At 35.0% G+C, this 21285-nt stretch overlaps 2 protein-coding genes across 3 annotated transcripts in view; one reads left to right on the forward strand and one right to left on the reverse strand.

The window, feature by feature from the left end:
* ST3GAL6 (ST3 beta-galactoside alpha-2,3-sialyltransferase 6) overlaps nt 1–21285 on the forward strand; it is a 138580-nt gene that overhangs the window by 90397 nt on the left and 26898 nt on the right. The gene's annotated exons all lie outside the window — the stretch shown is intronic.
* DCBLD2 (discoidin, CUB and LCCL domain containing 2) overlaps nt 1–21285 on the reverse strand; it is a 98979-nt gene that overhangs the window by 16240 nt on the left and 61454 nt on the right. Inside the window, exons 6-12 of the mRNA XM_074214306.1 lie at nt 20446–20579; nt 17509–17549; nt 16096–16305; nt 12490–12614; nt 7581–7731; nt 6166–6252; nt 5700–5825 (exon numbers count right to left, since the gene is read on the reverse strand). Coding sequence (XP_074070407.1) covers nt 5700–5825; nt 6166–6252; nt 7581–7731; nt 12490–12614; nt 16096–16305; nt 17509–17549; nt 20446–20579 — 874 coding nt within the window. The remainder of the gene's footprint in view (nt 1–5699; nt 5826–6165; nt 6253–7580; nt 7732–12489; nt 12615–16095; nt 16306–17508; nt 17550–20445; nt 20580–21285) is intronic.

Consider the following 21285-nt stretch of genomic DNA (forward strand, 5'->3'; position numbering starts at 1 on the left):
GGATGGAGCACCGGCCCTGGAGCCATGAGCACCTGAGCCCAAATCTGGCCCTGTACACCCAACAATCACCCAGCTGACATGCAAGCCACCCCAACCCCACTGCCCTGCAAAAACCAAAAAAAAAAAAAAAGCAAAAAAAAAGACCCAGAATAAAATAAAATAATAGTAGGGGTGGCTAGGTGGCGGACAGAACACTGGCCCTTGAGCCTGGAGCACCTGGGTCCAAATCCAACCTCAGATGCCCAACGATCACCCTGCTATGAGGCCCCAGGCAGGCCACCCAGCCCCATTTGCCCTGCCCCACCAAAATAATAATAATAAAAAATGTGCTTCAGTCTGTGTTCCAACACCAATAACTCTGTCACAGGTGGATCACATTCTTTATAAGTCCATCACAAAAGTTACTTCCATATTTTTCCACCATTGCCACTGCTGATCACAACTCCCTCCTTTCTTATTTCTCCACTACCATGTACTATATTTTCTCTCTCCTTTCACTCTGACTCTGCTGTAGGGTAGCTGAGTGGCGCAGCAGACAGATCCCTGGTCCTGGGGCCAAGAAGCCCTGAGCCCCTCTACCACCCCTTAGGCCCAGCATCCACCTGGCCCTATGGTCCCAGACAGGCCTTCAAATCCCAGCCCCTTGGAAGAAGTAAAAAAGAAAATGTGTTATATCTGACCACTCTCTCCCCATGGTCCATCCTCAACTCTATCACTCACATCACCCCCCCTTCCCCCTGTCCCCCCTCTCCTTCTTACTCCAGATGCCTATACCCCATTGAGTATATATGCTGTTTCCTCTCCTAGCCACCTCTGATGAGAGTGAAGATTCCCTCATTTCCCCCTTGCCTTCCCCCCTTCCGTATCATTGCAATAGCTCATTGTAATAAAGAAAAATCTTATTATATGAAATATCTTGGCCTATTCCCCCTCTCCTTTGTCTTTCTCCCATTACATTTCCCTTTTTCTATTGACTCCATTTTTACACCATATTTTATCTTCAAATTCAGCTTTCTCCTGTGCTTCATCTATAAAAGTTCCTTCTACCTGCTCTATTGAGAAGGTTCATATGAGTATTATCAGTGTCATTTTTCTATGCAGGAATACATGCAGTTCATCATCATTAAGTCCCTCATAGTTTCCCCTTCTCCTCCAATCTCTATGCTTCACCTGAGTCCTGTATTTGAAGATCAAACTTTCTGTTCAGCTCTGGCCATTCTAATAGGAACATCTGAAATTCCCCTGGTTCATTGAAGGTCCATCTTTTTCCCTGGAAGAGGACATTCAATTTTGCGGGGTAGTTGATTCTCGGTTGTATTCTAAGCTCTTTTTGCCTTCCGGTATATTATATTCCAAGCCCTATGAGCTTTTAATGTAGTTGCTGCTAAGTCCTATGCGATCCTGACTGCAGCTCCACGATATTTGAATTGTGTCTTTCTGGTTGCTTGTAATATTTTCTCTTTGACGGGAGTTCTGGAACTTGGCTATAATATTCCTAGGGGTTGGTTTTTTGGGATCTCTTTCTCGGGGGGATTGGTGGATTCTCTCCATTTCTATTTTGCACTCTGCTTCTAGGATATCAGGGCAATTTTCCTGTAGTAATTCTTTGAAAATGATGTCAAGGCTCTTTTCCTAATCATGACTTTCAGGTATTCCAATAATTTTTAAGTTATCTTTCCTAAATCTGTTTTCCATATCAGTCATTTTTTCAATGAGATGTTTCACATTTTCTTCTAATTTTTCATTTTTTTGGTTTTGAAGTAATGAGTCCTGATTTCTCGTAAATTCATCAATCTCCCTGAATTCTATTCTTTGAAGGATTTGTTTTCCTCAGAGAGTTTTCTTTTTTTTTCTATCTGGTCAATTTTGCTTTTTAAAGCATTCTTCTCCTCAGTAACTTTTTGAACTGTTTTATCCATTTGACCTAATCTGGTTTTTAGCATGCTGTTTTCTTCAGCATTTTTTTTTGGATTTCCTTGACTAGGCTGCTGACTTCATTTTCATGTTTTTCCTGCATCTCTCTCATTTCTTCTCCCAGTTTTTCTTCTAACTCCCTCATTTGATTTTCAAAGTCTTTTTTGAGCTCTGTCATAGCCTGAACTGTTTTTTCTTGGAGTCTTTAGATGCAGGAGCTTGTGCTTCTTCATCTTCAGACTGACTATTTTGATCCTTCTTGGGCTCATATGAAAAATATTTCTCAATAGTGTTCCTCTTTTTTCTCTGCTTGCTCATTTTTTCCCAACCTAAGCCTGTTTTGGGGGGTGCTTCCTGAGCTTTTAGGACACACCCACAAGGATCTCAGTGTGTGAGGCTCTGTCCTCCCTCCTGATCTGTGAACGACCATATGCGCCCCGCTCTGCCACAGGGCTGAGGTGGGGGTGGCTATACTGCGATCAGGATCTGAATGTGGTCAGAACCCCAGAGTCTTGTTCCAGGGGCAGAGGACAGAGCTCCCAATGCTAGTTCAAGAGATCTGTCTAGTTTTTTGGGACCCTCGCTATTCCTGGGCACTGGGCTGCTCACTGTCATTGCCCTCTACAATCTGATGCTGCTTCCACTGCCACACTCCCAGCTGAACTGGACTCCCCATTATCTGCAGATCTTTATTTTCCCAAGCTGCTCTGGGCTGGAAAAATTATTTAATATGATTTTTTTCTTGACATTCTCTCTCAGATTGTTTGGTAAGTATTATGTCATTGTGAAAGATGTTTTAGGGAAGGTAAAAAGCAGCTACCTCTCACTCTGCCATCTTAACTCCATCCCTCCTCCATTATGACCTAGACAGTCTTTCCTCTCTGGCTTTTCATTTCTTCATGGTTCTCTCTTCCCAGATGTCTCAGAACTTTTTCTTTCTCTTTTGCATGCCCATATCCCACTTACTAACTTGAATATATCTCAAGGTTCTATTCTGGCCCTCTTTTTTTCTGTACAGTCAGTGACCCCCTACAGCTTCCATGGGAATAATTATTATCTCTATGTAGATGATTCCCAGATCTCTGCAATTCTAATTCTCTCTCTGAAGTCTAGGACCAGGACATTAACTACCTTACAGACAATTTGAACTGGATGTCCTGGAGACGTCTAAAACTCAACATGTCCAAAACTTTAAACTTTTTGCACTCTGTGAAGGGTACACACACCATGCTTCCAATCATCAAGATTCACAACATCCCCAATTCCTCCTCTCTTAACTATCCAGTTAATTGCTAAGTCTTGCCAACCTTATTTTCACAATATTTCTTTCACATATTCTGTCCTTTCCACAAAAAGACCATTGCCAGTAATCCACTATTTTCCCTGCTCTGAGTCTCTTTTTTAAATCAAGTTAATCATCACAATCTGCCAAAATAACCATTCTAAGCACTAGAATGTGGCCATTTCATTCTCCTGTTCAGGATTCTAGGAGAGCTCCCTCTGAAGTGAGACACTATTCTCTGAAATTACTGTGTGACCTTGTGGATTTCACTTAAAACTTATTGGGACTCCCATTTCCTCATCTATAATGAAGGATCAGGATTGATGGCCTCTCTGGTCCCTTCCAACATGACATCATTACCCTATTATCCTATGTCTAGGATAAGGTACCAACTTCTTTGTTGGGCATTTGAATCCTTTGCTATCTGACTCCATCCTATCTTTCCTGACTTAAATTGCCTTATACTAATTTGCATTATGCTAAATTAGGGCTAGTCAGTGTAGTTGTGGGAATGTAGGCTATATGTATGAATTTTAACAAGTTTTAAATGAGGAGATTTGATCAGTTTCTCCTATCCATTTAGACTTCTATATTTGTGGACAAATGCCTCTTATCAAGTGAGTGTGATATCCCAGTATCTGCAATTCAGGGGAAAAAGAAAAAAGCCCACACATAAGACTTCTGGGCCCAAAATAAATTTATTACAGGCTACTCTTTGCAACAGTTTAAGACAGGAGGAGAGCACTGCAATCCTACAAGTAGATACCCAATCTGAATTGATATGATAGTGTGATAGATAGCTCATACTCAAATGTCTTCCAAGCTAACCCCCCCCCCCCCTTTTATTTTGGGTTTTTTGCAAGGCAAATGGGGTTAAGTGGCTTGCCCAAGGCCACACAGCTAGGTAATTATTAAGTGTCTGAAGCTGGATTTGAACTCAGGTATTCCTGACTCCAGGGCCGGTGCTTTATCCACTGTACCACCTAGCCTCCCCAAGCTTTCCCTTTTTGAAAAAAGATGAAGGAATGTTAGGAATGTTCCTTTCATCTTGGATAAGGGCAGCTAGGAGGTGCAGTGGACAGAGCACTGACCTTGGAGACAGGAAGAAAGGAATTCAAATCCAGTCTCAAATATTTGACTCTTACTAAATCCCTTAATCCTGATTGCTTTGCAACCAGGGTCACCATTAGGCATTCTGATTCACATAAGGCCACTGGACCCAGATGACTCTGGAGGAGAAAGTGAGGCTGGTGACTTAACAAAGGCCCCCCTTCCACTCAAGTCCAATTCAGATTGTCTTGGCATCACCTCCTTGATAGTGTGGTCTTCTTCAAAAATGTAGGACAAAAATATTATTCTTTTTGGGTGTTCCAGAATGTTGATTTATAAGGAATAGTATTTGCTGTTTTTATTTAAGCTGAACAGTTTTGGAACTTGGTAGAGAGAAAGCATGTTATAGGACTAAAATATTTCTCAATTTACTCAGGCTTGGCTAAAAAAGCAAATAATAAGTAATTTATCAAGGATCTTAGGTGCTATGGGGTTGTTTGAATACTTAACTATGAAGTATTAAATGAGGAAATAGGATACCTTTTCAAATGGTTTTAGAGGTTAAAGAAAAAAAGTCATTAGCAATGAAATCTGCATAATTAGCCTATTAATATGGACATGATCTTTCCAGGGCCTTCTACATCAAAAGTGAGTCTCATTCTCCAAATGAGAAAAGTTCATGCCCCACTCCTCAATTATTTTGTAAATACATAATGCCTCCTAATATGGATATATAATGGGTATTTTTGTCTTGAATCCCCATCATCAAGGACAGCAGTTTGCATTTATAAATAGTTGCTGAACTGAATTGAGAGTATAATCCTTGAAGAATTTCAAAGGGTTAGGATCCAGAAAATAGAGGTGGAAGAGAGAGAGAGGGAGGTTTCTTCTAGGGCACAAGTAAGAAGCAAAAAAGTAGCAGTTTAAAGTATAAAATGAGATCAACCACTGAAAGAATAGCTTGTAAAATGAAAAAGGAGGGGGAGAGATAGGTGGCACAGTGAATAGAGCACCAGACCTGGAGTCAGGAGGACCTGAGTTCAAATCTGGCCTCAGACACTTAATAATTACCTAGCTGTATGACCTTGGGCAAGTCACTTAACCCCACTGCCCTTCAAAAAAAAAAGAAAAAGGAGGGAGAAAATAAGGACTCAGGGGCAGCTAGGTGGTGCAGTGGATAGAGCACCAGCCCTGGAGTCAGGAGTACCTGAGTTCAAATCCAGCCTCAGACATTGATAATTACCTAGCTGTGTGGCCTTGGGCAAGCCACTTAACCCCCACTGCCTTGAAAAATCTAAAAAAAAAAAAAAAATAAGGACTCAAGTTTAGAATGTACCTGAAATATTCCTGAATATTCTGACTTTTAGAAAACAGTCCTATAATATTGTTTTTCATCTATACAGTTTTGAAAAAATCATTTATGGTGATCTTCAATGGCATATAGAACATATACCTTTGGTTAAATTTGGAGTTACTGTAGTGTTTTTGATATCTGGAGTTACTGTTGTTTGATCAGTCTGCAGAGGGAAGTTAATGCCATGCCGAGCTGGAGGTGGTCGGTTGAATTTTGGAGCACGACCTGAGGAAAAATAATCTTTTAGAGTTTATTTCTTTTATTACATAGCTACAAATGAAAAAAAATTACAGTCAACTTGGAATGGCTTAAACTTTTTTATAATCGGGGCAGCTAGATGGCGCAGTAGATAAAGCACCAACCCTGGAGTTAGGAGGACCTGAGTTCAAATCTAGTCTCAGACATTTAATAATTGCTTGGCTGTGTAACCTTGGCCAAGTCACTTAATTCCACTGCCTTAATTAAAAAAAAAAGATCAAATGAGACTATAAATTTTTTTTTTACAATCTAATATTCTTATTTTAGGACCATGTTTGAATAAAAGAAACTGCTCAGATATACATACCTTTGGCTACATGTGAAGTGACTGTTGTATTTCTTATGTCATTGTTGCTTCGGGAAAATGGTGGCTGAGTTAGTTTTGGAGAACGACCTTGAAACAAATTTTTAAAAAAATTAGCTTTAAAAAGGTTAAAAATAAGAATTTAGAAAGTCCTTAAAGTGTTTTAGGAGACTAATTCTAAATTCCAAATTTCTAAACAGAGAAACATTATCTGGAGAGAAGTATCTTAGTGCTACATATAACAAAACAGAAAAGTCCATCAAGCAATTAAATACTCTGGATCTTATGATTTTATTGCAGATGAAATCTAAAATGTAGATTCCAACTTATTCCTAAGCAAGTTGCCTATTTTCTCTTCCAATGTCTTCAGAGAGTTCCCTGTGGTGATGAGAAGTCAAGTGATTTCCTTAGATCATAAAGCCAGGGTGTATCAAAGGCAAGATTTGAATCCATGTCTTCCTGACTTTAAAATTAACTCTTTCTCCACTGCAGTACAGTTCCTCAGTTATTACAATTTGAAAATAAAATTAACTTCCTAGGGGTTTCACATATTAACTGTAAAACCTTTTTGAAACTTCATTTTAACTTCTAAGTTGGCTGTCTGTCTTTCTCCTATAAGGAGAATATGTTATTAGAATAACCAAGGTAGAAAAAGAGTTTCCTCATCTTTAAAAATGCAGGTCTCTCTACTCTGTCCACTAATAGATAAGATATTTCTCATAACGAAGTTTTTAAGTTTAATAAAAATTTAATGGGTATTTTGGTCAAGAAAACTTTCTCTGGGAGCAGCTAGTTGGCACAATGGATAGAGCACTGGCGCTGGAGTCAGGAGGACCTGAGTTCAGATCCAGATTCAGACGCTTAATAATTGCCTAGCTGTGTGACTATGGACAAGTCACTTAACCCCACTGCCTTGCAAAAACTTAAAAAAAACCTTTCTCTGTACCAGACCATCAAAATCACAGGTGTCAATGATAATGATACATGGAAAAAGTGTTTTAGTATTTTCAAAACACATGCATCAAATATTGCCTTCTTTTGGGAACTTCAGCATCATAGACTGAAACAAATTCCAAATATATATATATATATAATATATATATATATATATATATATATATATATATATATGTATATATTTATATAGTATAACTAAAAACAGAGAATGATCTAAACTATATACAAACATCAATTTCACCTCCCACTTTATTCTTGGTCACTTAGGACTATATTTGAAAACTAGATATCTTGCCAAATGAACTGGAAACCCACAGGACTAAACATCTGTTTAAAGTAATGTAATCATAATGCCTCAAAACACAAACTTTATTCCCTCCACTCCTTGACAGAATTGATCAAAACAAACAAGCAAAGTCATTTAAAATTTACACACATTATAACTACATACTGATCTTTACCTATAGGAATAAATTGACATCCAAGCAATTCCACTTTCATTGCAATTTTCTGCTGCCACTGTATGGGATTAATTCTAACAAAACGTGCTATAATGGGTGGGATGAAATTATTGCGTACATCCTGGTGGTAATCTGTATTTCCTTGAAATATCTAAGAGAAAGACAAAAATACCAACAAGAACCAAATGGATTCCAAAAACCTGGTTTAATATACCTTAATGACAGTTAACTGACAACTATGACAATAAACATAACTTTAAAAATATACAGAGAATCAAAATATTCATAATGACACTTTTTCTAACAGTAAAGAATTGGAAACCAAGAAGTTGTCCATTGACAGAGGAGGTTAGTTAAACCTATATAACACAAAAACACTGGGATATTACAGATCCTTCACAGATGATGAATAGGATTAATTTGGAGAACAAGAAAACATTCATATGAATTAAGGAAGAAGACATAGAACTAGAAAATTAATCCTGAGATTCCAACAACATAAATTAAAAGATCAAAACCAAAACAACGTTGACTGGGCAATTGTAATAATCAATGTTGATCCCCCCAAAAAGATTAAAAAATGATCTTTCCTCCTTTCTCTGCAGAGATGCAGATCATGGCTGGGGAATATTGCTTTTAATATCAGACTAATTTAATATACTGGTTAATTCTGTTGAACTGCTTCCCCTCTCCCCCCTTTTTTACTGTTACAAAGAACACTTCACTGGGTAGGAAAAGAGAAATGTCTAAGTTCAAAACTGAAAGTGATACAAAACAAACACTCTGAATGAAAATATATTACTTTGGGGACAGCTAGGTGGTGTAGTGGATAGAGCACCAGCCTTGGAGTCAGGAGGACCCGAGTTCAAATTCAGGTTCAAATACTTAATAATTGCCTAGCTGTGTGACCTTGGTAGTCATTTAATCCCATTGCCTTGCAAAAAAAAATCAAAAGAAAATATATTAGTGTTATTGGAAAATAAGCAAGATACTTGATAATTTATTTTTTCAATATGGAATATGCATATATCTTCAAATAACAAAAAAATTAATGAAACTTTTAGACTGGCAGCTTAAAGGGTACTAATTAGAGTAAATGTGCTTACAACAACAATTTACAATGACATAAACATTCATTTTAACTCTAAGGAATAGTTTATATAGAGTCCAAGTCATGGGCAGGGAGATATTTGCTTACATACTTGTTTAAATAATTCTGCAGTATGAATTAAAAGAACTAAAGATGAGAATTCTCTCACATATATTAGAAATATGTCTCCCCACAGGAAAATGAAAATCAAGATATTTTCCTAGTCTAGAGGAGAAAAATTTATTTCAGTATTAAAAATGACAAAGAACATATATCATATTGATCTAAGTGACTAATATATATATTTCACTAGCAGAAAGGCTTTTTTGACAAACACAAATCCATTTACGTGAAAAACACTAGCAATATGAGTTATCAAATCTAGTGATTTATATCTCTTCAACCTGTCCCACATTATCTTTCTTTTAACTCAATTCACTTATGAATAAACTGATATTCATGAGACCAAAAAATAGTTCATATACAGTGCCTACTATTACTGTATATGATTTCAGAATAATTCTGCATAATAGGTGGTATTATCACTTCCATTTTGCAAATAAGGAAACTGAGGCCAAGAAAGGTGAAGTGACTTGCCCAGGGTCACAAAGCTAACATATATCTGATGCTGAACTTGCACTCCACCTGGATGGTATTATTTGGTAATCTAAGAACCAGTATTTTATAGCAAAGGCAGATTACAAGTAACCTCAAGGAAAATTAGCTATCCAGGTGAGAATAAAGTTCTAATTATAACTACACTTCTCAAAACTCTCACATTCAATAGATACAGAATACTAAAATATCTGTAACTACAGATTTCACAAAGTTGAATAACCAGTTCATAACACTTAGATTTCTTGAGATGATAAACAAAGAAGCTTGAACAGCAGCCTAAAATTGGTATGAACATCCTTTGAAAAAAAGACACTTTTGAGCTATAGAACAGAGGGTGACAAATAACATAATAAAGGGCTCTATATTATGTCATGAAAATTGAATTGGGGATGCTTAATTTGTAGAAGAGAGGATGTAAGAAGGATGTGACAGCTGTGCAAAGAATCTGAAAGACCATAATATTTAAGGAGTCTAACATTATTTGGCTTGGCTATGGAGGTAAGAAAAACTTCCTAACATCTGTCTCAAAGTAGAATGTAATGCCTCACAACAGATTTTCCAGCAAAAGCTAGAAAATGAATTCTTGTGTATGTTGTATTATCTTATTTAGACATAGGATAGCCAACATCAAATCAATCAATAAATCAACTAGCACTTATTAAACATCAACTAGCCTCCAAGTATAGTGTTAGGTGCTAGAGATAGAAATGCAAAAGAAATACAGCCTCTCCCTTTAAGAAACTTACAATTGAAGAGGAAAAACCATCTGCACAAAGAGTTGTATTTAAAACATTATTAAAAAAATTATTAAAACAGAAAGGAAACTTAAGGAGGGAAGTTAAGTCATGTATCACATATACACATGCAGACATAAGAAAAAAATATTCTCAGATTCAAATTTTAAAAATCCCAAAGAATCTTAGTAATCAACTGATGGGGAAATCTTAAACTAGAATTACTTAGTCAACACAATTGAATAATTCAAAGTGAGGTGATATAGTCTATGAGTTTATAGAAACAGACTAAAAATGCAATAAATGAGAAACCTGAAGAAAGAGTTCAACAGAAAATATTAGAATGGGCATCAGATGTCAGTAAGAGTTACCAAGAAAAGAGGCAAAAATATCTTAAGATAATAATATTAATATAAGCTGGACAATCATTCAGTTTTGTCTATCTTACATAGGCAGCAGGGTGGCAGCAGTGGCTAGAGAGTTGGTTGGAAGTCAAGAAGAACTGAGTTCAAATTCTTACAAGTTGCATGATTCTGGGCTTAAATAATCTAACTCCACTCAAACCTTTTCTTGTCTGCATCAGTTTAATCATAAAATGGAGATAACCACCTACCTCTACTGGGGTTATAAGGATGAAATGAAATAATATTACATATTGAGCAGCTATTTAGACATCCCAAATTGTCTGTCTCACAGCTAAGCTAAGTGTCATCTAGGACTCCTTATATCTAATCATTTGCCAAGTTCTATCAGTTCTTAACATTTCTAATATATGCTCCTTTCTTTACTCTTGATCTCCATACCTCTACTCTCTCCCCACTTCAATCTGTTCTTAACTGTCAAACTGATCTTTCTATAGTACAGGTCTGATCATGTTACCTCTTCACCCTGATTTAACTTCAATGACTTTTTAAAAATTATTTTATTTAGTTAAGGCAACAGGGTTAAGTGACTTGCCCAAGGTCACTAGGTAATTGTTAGGTGTCTGAGATCCATTTGAACTACTGACTCCAGAGCCAGTGCTCTATCCACAGTGCCACCTAGCTACCCATTCAGTGGCTCTTTATTACCTCTAGGGTCAAACAGAAAATCCTGTGCTTGGCATTTAAAGCCCTTCATAACCTGGCCTGTTCCTTCCTTTTCAGAATTGTGCCTTCTTCTCCTCCATCTACTTTTCTACAAGTAGTGCTATTCTCTGATCAGGATACTCTAATCCAAATCAAAGCATTTTCAAGAGTTGACCTCCAAAGCCTGGAATCTTCTTATTCTTCATCACAATGTGCTGGTTTCTAAGGCTTCCTTCAAGTTTCAGCTAAAGTCTCACCTTTAGCTAGATGTCTTTACCCAGGTCTCTCTTTAACATCAGTCCTGCCTTCTCTCTAGGATTACTTCTGAATTTATGCTATGGATATCTTGTTTGCACACATAGGACTCCCCCATTAACCTGAGAGCTCCCTGAGAGCAGGGACTGATTTTTATATTCCCAATACTCAGAACAATATCTGACACACAAAGGAGATGATTAGTAAATGCTTTTATTTCTGTAAATGGGCTTCAATTTAGATTACCCTAAAAGACCTGTAAATGAATTAAACATAAAATCATATTAATTTTTCAATGGAGTTAAACAACTTAACAATTCTATCTTCTAATGATGAGAAATATAATGGAGTCTTTTTTTTAATACTTCTCTAACCTACAGAACTAATCTTAGAATGATAAAGCAAAAGGCCAATGAATTTCAACAGATAACTATAGATGGAAAAGGAATTATGGAAATGGAATTATCTAAGAATTGAGTTTAAATACTAGCCCTCCCACATAACACTGTGAGCCAGAAAAGTATGGTCTCAATTAGTCTTGTTTTTTTCTAAAAAAAATATAATTATAAAAGCTTATTCTATGATAAACAACTTATATTTGATTGATTATTTTTAAACCTTGATAAGAAAAATTAGAAAATTCATATACATAAACACATAGATGTATCAAAAAAATTTAAATTTAAGACTTTGATTATTACAACTTTTGTCTTTAGTCTACAGAATGGATTTACAAATCCTAATGTACCACCATTAAACATTTTTTTATATAAGTCTACATGAATTTTTATTTCATCCTGTATTAGACAATTATGTAGCCCAAAGAAAATAAACATTACTTAACTTCAGTGTATCTCATATGCTAAGACCAAGGATTACTACTTTACCCAAAATAACCAGAAGAGGGAGCTATGAGACAACATTCTCTTTAATCTCCTATGACTTTTTAATTGTGTATGTGCATTACACTGATTTACATTTTTATTTGTACTAACTTACTGGAAAAACATTCCTGAAAAGGAATAAAAAATTAATCTAACATGTCATTTAGAAAAAGTCCCTAGATTCTCAAAAATGTTCCATTTCTGAACACTATTTACTTTGCAAACATGACTATAAAACAGAGTAAATCATTGCAATTTTACCTTATCCTGTTCAATACCAGGTTCTCTGTACACTGTCCATTTCTGTGCATCATCACTATATAGAATTCTATAGGCAGACACGTAGTAATTGTGCTCTATCATGGTGGATCCAGTGGTTATAATGCCTGTGAACATTAAGGTTTATTTTCATAAATGTCCAAACTTCCAATGATTGAAGCATCTAAGCATTAACAAATGATCAGTCCTCTCCAACTTCTTATTTTTTGTAAATGTTTGGATCTGAGATAAATAATGAGTAATTTTAATATAACAACTTTAATATCCTTGAATTCCTTTCTTCCAAAGAGCCATGAAAAATTCGGACCTGGTAACAAGTTTGGAGTTGTGCACATGCATGAATGTGCAAATGTGTATGTGTGTGTATATGTGTGTGTGTATGTTTTTTACAAGGGAAGAAAGAGGGTTCTTTTGGCATTTGATTTAAGAATGAAGAATATTTAAATTATGTTACTATTTAAGAAGTAATAAAATTTAACAGATACAATCATTCAATTGATTTATTGGTAGCCTTAAGCATCAAACCAAAAATCAACCCATTTCTCCTAGCTAAATTTTCTTGAACTAGTCCAATTCAATTATTTCTGACTGTGAAGCTTTACAAAGCAATGATATTTACTGACAATACTTTAAAAGTTATTTTCCATTCCTCCAACATATACTTTCCTTAACAGTTTAAAATACTGTCATTTTTAAGGGGGCAGCTAAGTGGCACAGTGGATGGAACACCAGCCCTAGAGTCAGGAGCACCTAAGTTCAAATCTGGCCTCAGACACTTAATAATTACCCAGCTATGTGACCTTGGGCCAAGTCACTTAACCCTATCGCCTTGAAAAAAGCAAAAAATAAACTAAAATAAAATATTGTCATTTTAGAGATTTGTACCAAAATATAGGATCATAAAGCACGTTAAGTTACTTCAAAAAGAAATGAACAGTAAAACAATATCAACTCTACTATTCTTTAATAAAATTCTAAGAATTTTAATGTTGGCTGAGGAAAAGTTAAAACCAATCACTTAAGAGAGCCAGAACCACAATCTGATATTTGGAAGAGACTTTAAGAGAAACTTATAGCTGTGTGGCCTTGGGCAAGCCACTTAACCCCATTTGCCTTGCAGAAACCTAAAAAAAAAAAAAAAAAAAAAAAGAGAGAAACTTAATGTTTAAATCCTGTATCCATTTGGATTTTATCTTATCTTGGTATAGGGTGTGAGGTATTGGTCTGATCCAAATTTCTGCCATACTAACTTCCAATTTTCCCAACAGTTTTTAGGGAAGAGAGTTTTTATCCCCAAAGCTGGGTTCTTTGGGTTTATCAAACAGCAGATTATTATAATCACTTCCTGCTACTGCACCTAGTCTATTCCAATGATCCACCACTCTATTTCTTAGCCAATGCCAGACAGTTTTGATGACTGATGCTTTATAATTTTAGGTCAGGTAGGGCTAAGCCATCTTCTTTTGCACTTTTTTCATTAAATTCCTGGACATTTAAGAGAAACTTAATGTAATTTTACCTTTACCTATTTTTTATAGAAGGCAGAAGTAGAAAGAGACCTTGATTTGAGATCAGAAGACCTGGGCATAAATTCCAGATCTACTGCTTCCTGGCTGATCTTGGATAAGCAACTTTGCTTAGACCGGGGGATTTTATCTATTTTGTGTCAAGAACCCCTTCAGGAGTTTGGGGAATCTTCTTAAATGAATACAGTAAAACATGTGAGATTCAAAAAGAAATCAAATATTAAAAACAATAAGTTTTCATCTTCAGATCCTAGATTAAAAACCCAGGACTAGAGAAACATTAAGATTCTCTCCGCTCAAAATCTGCCCAATATATAATGCTAGCACAGTAGGCAATCAAGAAATTCTTGTTGCCTTATCAATCTAAATCATTGCTTGAATATTTCCAATGATGGAAAAGCCACTTTACCCTACAGATGGTAGCCCATTCCATGTGAAGAGCTCTGCTAGAAGTGGTTTAAAAAACAAAGTTTAAAAATCCCATTTCCCTTCGACACTATCCATTGACCTTATCCTCTAGAACAACTCTCCTCTTCTCCATAGCAGTCATTCAATGAGATGATGATAAATTGATTGATAAATCATGTTCTCTCTACAACAATGGTTCTCTTTTTTCTAGCTAAACATTTCCTCTTATGGGTTTGACTATCTTGGAAACCATTTTGGAACAATGTCCAACATACTTCACTGAACCGTATATATCCTTTGATCTGGTGGTATACCAGAAGGTCTATTCACTAAAAAAGTAAAAGAGAAGACTGCAAATAGGAGCTTTTTTAAAAAATACCAAAACATGGGGGGTGCCTATACCTTGAGGAACAGCTGAACAAATTATGGTTCATGAATAAAATGAATTTATTCTATAATTAATATGGGCTATAAGAAATGATGAAGGGGATGATACAATTTCAAAGAAACCTGTAAAACTTTTATGAGCTGCTAATTGTGGAGTGAGCTGAACCAGGAAATTAATTTATATAAGAATACAATAATAATAATAATAATAATATCATAACGACAAATAACTTTGAAAGATTTAAGAACTCTGATTAGACCAATCTTGATTCCAGTGTACTATCTTGTATACCACTGATGAAGCATGCTACCTTTCTCCTGACATACAGGTGATGGATTAAGGGTGCAGAATGAGGAAAATACTTTTTGGACATGATCAATGAAAGGATTTGTTTTTGCATGACTATGTAGATTTGTTATAACAGTGTTCTTTTTTTCCCCCAAATGGATCAGGAGATAAGGAGAGAAAATTAATTTTTATTTAATTTGTAATATATATATATATATATATATATATACACATATATATACATACATATATATATTTTTAAAAATCACATCATCCACAATAAAGATGAATGGCTTGACATATAATCAATTTTTTCTGTTGTTCTATCTATGTAATGTTTGTGATTACTGATTTTTATTACATTAATATTTTTTATACAGAAAAACAAATACTGGCTCTTTATTGTACATATAAATGGTTTCTTGACACTTCATCAATCTAGTTGCCTCTCCAGATATTCTCCAATTTGTCAATAATATTCAATACATATACTCCAGTTTTCTTGATGTCCACTAATAAAGGCTAAGATTGAATTAGCAATTTTGGCAGACCCTCAACTCTTGATTCATATACATCTTGAAAGCAATTAAAATTATTTTTTCACAGGATAATTAATGTTAGGCCAAGACTCTCTAGTTTATAATTAAACAATCATTAATTTTAATTAATTAATTAAAATTTTGGACTTAAGATTAAGATATTTTAAAGTTATCTCCCTTAAATTTCATAGTATATTTTGGCCCATCACCTCTGGCTTATTGAGATCTTTTGAATTCCGTTCTGTCATCAATATTCTTATTATCCTTCTAGTTTTGTGTTGATCCAAAACTTTAATCATGTTTACTAGGTCTTCAAGTCATTCATCAAAATGCCAAATAATGAGGTCAAAGAGAAAATTATAGTATATCATTCAACTCTTCCTTTAAGTTAATTAATATTACTATCACAACTTATTCTTAAATAAGAGGTGTCACTCACCTGTAATTTTCTTTTCTTTATTCATATCTATCTGTAACCACTGATATTTATTATTGTCACTAGCAGCCCAAGGGGGTCCAGGTTTTTTCAGTCTAGCCTTTTCAGGTTTCCAACTATTCTGCTCTCCTGTGTAGTCAGTCCACACAGATGATGCTGTTATCTGAAAATCAGGGATAACTCCAGATTCCATTCCCAGTGTTCCATAACAGCCTCAAATTAAAAAAAAGAAAAAGAGCTAGACTTTCAAATTGATATTGTACTACTGCCAGAATTTGAATTTTGACTTATACATATTTGAATACATACATTTCAAACCTACAAATTCTAAAAGGTAACAATCAAATTTTCTATCCTATAAGGAATCAAGGGAAAAAGTGAAAGAGCATAAAGACCAAAAGGAGGCATATAGCCTATGGGTAGATCCCAGTGGAATATTCACTGAGAAGAATAACACTCAAGATTGGTAAATTGTACTAGTGAGATTACAATCATTAATGATATTATGGATCCAACAAAGTACATATTTTAATTCTAATTTGTTAATCAGAATATTTTATCTCTCTTGCCTTAATTCCCTAACTTGCTTAATTTTCATTTACAAAAATTCATATACTTTATGTTCTGTTAAGTGTTCTAATTGTAGCAACAAAAGTAATGGGTTCCTGATTCCCTACAAATTTCTCCCAATTAATTTTTATCTCTCAGTCCCCAGCTACTAAATCTACCTTTTTTTTCAGTGATAGAAGCAGAAACAGTAAACTTCATAGGAGTATAAACTGCTTCATTCTTAGTATTTGTTATCCCCAGTGACAAGCATAGTGGCTGACACAATACCATATACTTAATATTTTCTGAATGATCATAAAGGTTCAAAAACTATCACTATTGGTCTCTTGGGAATGGTGAGGGAAGATCTCCAGGAGAGATCTGTGACCACCAGATTAAGGATGGTTCCCTGGCTGCTGCTATCTCCATGATGGGTTTGGATTGGGGACTGGAGGGAGGTTCAGGGATCTGCTATACTTTTAAAATTTTTAGTATTTTTTTTCCAGCATTTTTACAGTATATGACAGTATAGTAGACTTCCTTTAGACCATTACATGTATGTATAGATTTTTGGTTTTTTTAGTTATTTCATTTTTGCATATTTTAGTTGCCCATTTAGGAAAGAGTGCTTGCCTTAAATTTCTTTTATATTCTCCCTTTCAGCTTTGTGCAGTGGCAGTATTGTAGCCAGTGAGGTTTATATTCTCCCTTTCAGTTACTCCTTGGTATTCAAACAGCAATCTCTGTATAAGTGCTTGGTCAGTTCAATTATAAATCATGGCAAATGAATGTACGATTCCCAATTTGTTAAGATTTTTTTAATTTTACTAATTTCTAAATAAATGTTGAAGTCAATAACAAACTTACCACTAGTTTTAAAGGTAAACAGACTTGCAGATAACTGTCCCCTATAGAAAATAAAAGACAGATTTCACTGACTCATCTAACGAACTCATCCAAATCAATCTCTATAAAATCTAGACTTTCCTTAGCATTGTTTACAAACGTAAAGCTTCTTTAATATAGTAACATTAAATTATTTTTACACTGGAAAAAAAGTGTAAACCCTTTTAAAAATTTCCCCTGTATTTTTTACTTCTAATGAATAAAGTATTAGCCTTAGGAACTGAAAAAGATTAAATGTCCATGACAATTCAGTTTATTCAGTGAAAAACATGGGTGTGAGTTGGGGGGGAGGTCCACCACAAAATAAACTGTGTTTATTTTTTTTAATTTGAAATTGACCAAAAATCAATTTATAGACAGCAGCGTACTCACTATTTGCTGGTACAGGTATATCAAAACCTGGCTTTTGATATAACCATCTTAATACTGAGAATATATCCATATAATTGTGAACCAAAAAGAAGTTTTGGGTTTTTTTTTTGAAATTCAATACTGGCTCTGGAATCAGTAACAGATGCAGATCACTAAGATAAATCTAGGCAAAGGAAAATATACTGATTATCTCACAATGTGGAAGCATCATAGAACCAGAAAGAACACTGAGGTGTCATCTAATATTTGCCCCTTTCTGGAGTAATGCATTCAAACCACCCTTGAGAACTTAGGTCCTATCCTTCCTATAATCCTCCAGAGGATATGGTTTGAAAGTATCTATCTATAGCAGGAGTGGAAAACCTTTTTTCTGCAAAGGGTCATTTGGATATTTATAACATCTTTAGCAGCCCATATAAAATAATCAACCTAAAAATTAGCCTGCTATATTTGATCAAACATTTAATTAATTCAGCCCTAAAAACTCCTAAATTTATTGAATTTTGAGCCCTGCCTGTGGTTGCCATGGCAATGCCTCATACATCCCATGGGCCTGACAGTCTCTGCCCCTAGGCTATAGAACAGAAAAAAGAGGGCTAAAATAAATTTGTATTATAAGTCTAGAGGAAACAGAAAAGGGAAAGTAGACTAAATGCAAATGAGATTCAGTATAATGTGCCAATGTTTCAAATAAAAAAATTGGTTTGGTGACTTTGATAAGGGATTTATTTCATAAGCCTTAAGCACATTTTAGCCAAGTATTCTTTATATGACAATACATAGACAAGACATGATTTATATAGGGAAATTTTCCTGCCATACTAATGTTTTGTGGTTTGGAATACTTCAAGGATACCTATTTCTCTATTTGGTAGATAACCAAGGAACTGTACATATTATACAAATGCACAAAAAAAGAGGATGGTAGAGAATAAAATATTTAGAGTCAAAAGTCCCAAGTTCAAGTCCTTTAGCAAATCTTAAATCTGTCATCTATAAAAGAATTATATTCTATAATAACTACTACCTCTCTACTAGCATTGCTACTTGTTCTAAAATATTATAATCCTAACATTCTATGAATTAAAAAAATCTTCAATGGTCTTGCCCTGTATAACAAAAAAAAATCCAAATGCCTGTCTCTCAAGACCCTCAATCTGGCCTACTAAAGGTGATAAAACTGAGTCTAACCTACCTTTTCCAGTCTAATTTCACCATACTCCCTCCTCCATTTGAATTGTAAAATATATGACTTCTTTTAATAATTTTCTGCCTTAATATGATTATTCTCTCAACACATTCGATTTTGATCAATGTATTGCATGGAAACAATGTAAAGACTACCAGACTGCCTTCTGGGGGAGGAACTGTAAAATTTTAAAAAATGGAAAATGAAAAAAATGAAAAAATAATAATAATTTTCTGCCTTAGTTCATGGTGTTTTCTGATTTTGGTATGCCTTCTTTCTCTATATCTAGGTTACAAAGTCCAGCTCAATACTTCCTCCATGAAGCTTTTTCTGATTTCACCAAATCAGTATGGGTCACATCCTTGAATAATTTAATAACATTGTAAGAACATGCTATCAAATCCTGATTCTGCTATTTACTATCTGCCACCTTGAATAACTTATAAGGGCTTTAGTTTCTTCACATAAAAAATAAGGAGTTGTCCTGGATGAACTCTAGTTATAAATCTGTTAGTGTTTCCTTAGCTTATTCACCTGCTAAATGGAGTAGTAACGTCATCTATATCACAGGGTTGTGAGAATTCAGTGAGTTAATAAATGTAAAGCAATTTGCAAACTTTAAGGTGCTATATAAATGGATGATGATGGACCATAAAACTCTGGAAGACAAAACCAATATCTTACATATACTGGATGTCCCCTACTACTTTGCAAAGGTCCTTGCAGGGAGTTGTGGCTTAATAAATGCTAAAGGGGGTTTTAACTTAGCCTAAAACATTCCCCAAGTATTATTATTTACTGATGAGAAATAGGTACAAAACATTTACGCAATTACTTTGGATCATAGAGCACACATATCTTGATTCTCATTGATGCTACTTTCATAAAAATGTTGAGGAGAAGTTTGGAAATACCATGCTAGAATAGTGATCCCATTTTTTTCTCTACATATATTAGGAGTTCTTAACCTGAGCTCCCCAAAGCCTCCCAAAGGAATCCACAGATAAACTATCAGAGGGGGCTATGAACTTGGAGAAGAAAAAAAATTACTTCATTTTTCATTAATCTAACTGAAATTCGGTACATTCTTCAATTCTGATTTTTCAAATGCAAAAATATTATTCAAAGAATGGATCTACAGGTTTAACCAGACTGCCAAAAGGATCCAGGACATAAAAAGAAACTTTGATTTACATAGATATAAAATATGTAAAAAGTATCTTGAAATTCCTTGAATATTCATTTTATGAGCATTTGGTAAATATGACTTTTGTTATTAGTTATAAAGTCTACCCACCACTCCTAATAAAAACCCACAATACATCAAGAATACTTACACTACAGATGTGACGTTATTAGCCAAAGAACTTTCATAGTACGGTATACCTTTGCTGATTACAACACTGATGTGGCCCCCTAAATTATTTGACACAACTCCTGCATGTATACCAGCCATGCAAAGTGAAGATGACTTGGGGAAAAGGAAAATATTCAAGATTAGTTTTCTTTTAATTACTCCTGTTTCAAACAGTATATTTAGTCTACTATAACTGTTTAGACTATAGCTTGTAAAATTTGATGTTTTCTCAGTACTGTGAATAATATATATATATACATACACCAGTTGGAATCAATTAAGAATTTATTAAATGCTTGCTACAAGGCACTGTCCCAGGAACAAGGTGGAGTGGGGGGTAAAAAAAAAAAGGGGGAGATATGCTCTGCTCTCCATGGGCTTAGATTCCAATGGGGAGATACAACATGTTCGGACAGGTAAACACAGGATACATACAAAATGAAAACAGTAATTGGGGTCATGAGGAACACTAACATCTAGGGGAAATAGGCAGAAAATCTTGAAGGAGGTGGCTACCAGGGGTGAAACTTTTAAGGTACTAAAAATTCCAACAGCTAGTAAGCAGAGCATTCCAAGCAGGCAGGGCAGCCTGTAGCAAGACATTACTATAGAATGTAAAACATCTTATACAGGGACCAGCAACTAGAAAAATAATATTTAATCGGTTTCAAATATAGGGTGGAGCTGGAATCCAAAAGACTAGGTGCCAAGAGCTATACTTTGGAGAACCAATGAAACTTCTTGAGAAAGAAGGTGATGGGCAGACCCCCACTTTAGGAATCTCAACCTGGCAGTCATTGGCAGATGGGATGGAAAAGAG

The sequence above is a fragment of the Macrotis lagotis genome, chromosome 1, assembly GCF_037893015.1.
Source record: "Macrotis lagotis isolate mMagLag1 chromosome 1, bilby.v1.9.chrom.fasta, whole genome shotgun sequence".
NCBI classification, from domain to species: Eukaryota; Metazoa; Chordata; class Mammalia; order Peramelemorphia; family Peramelidae; genus Macrotis; species Macrotis lagotis.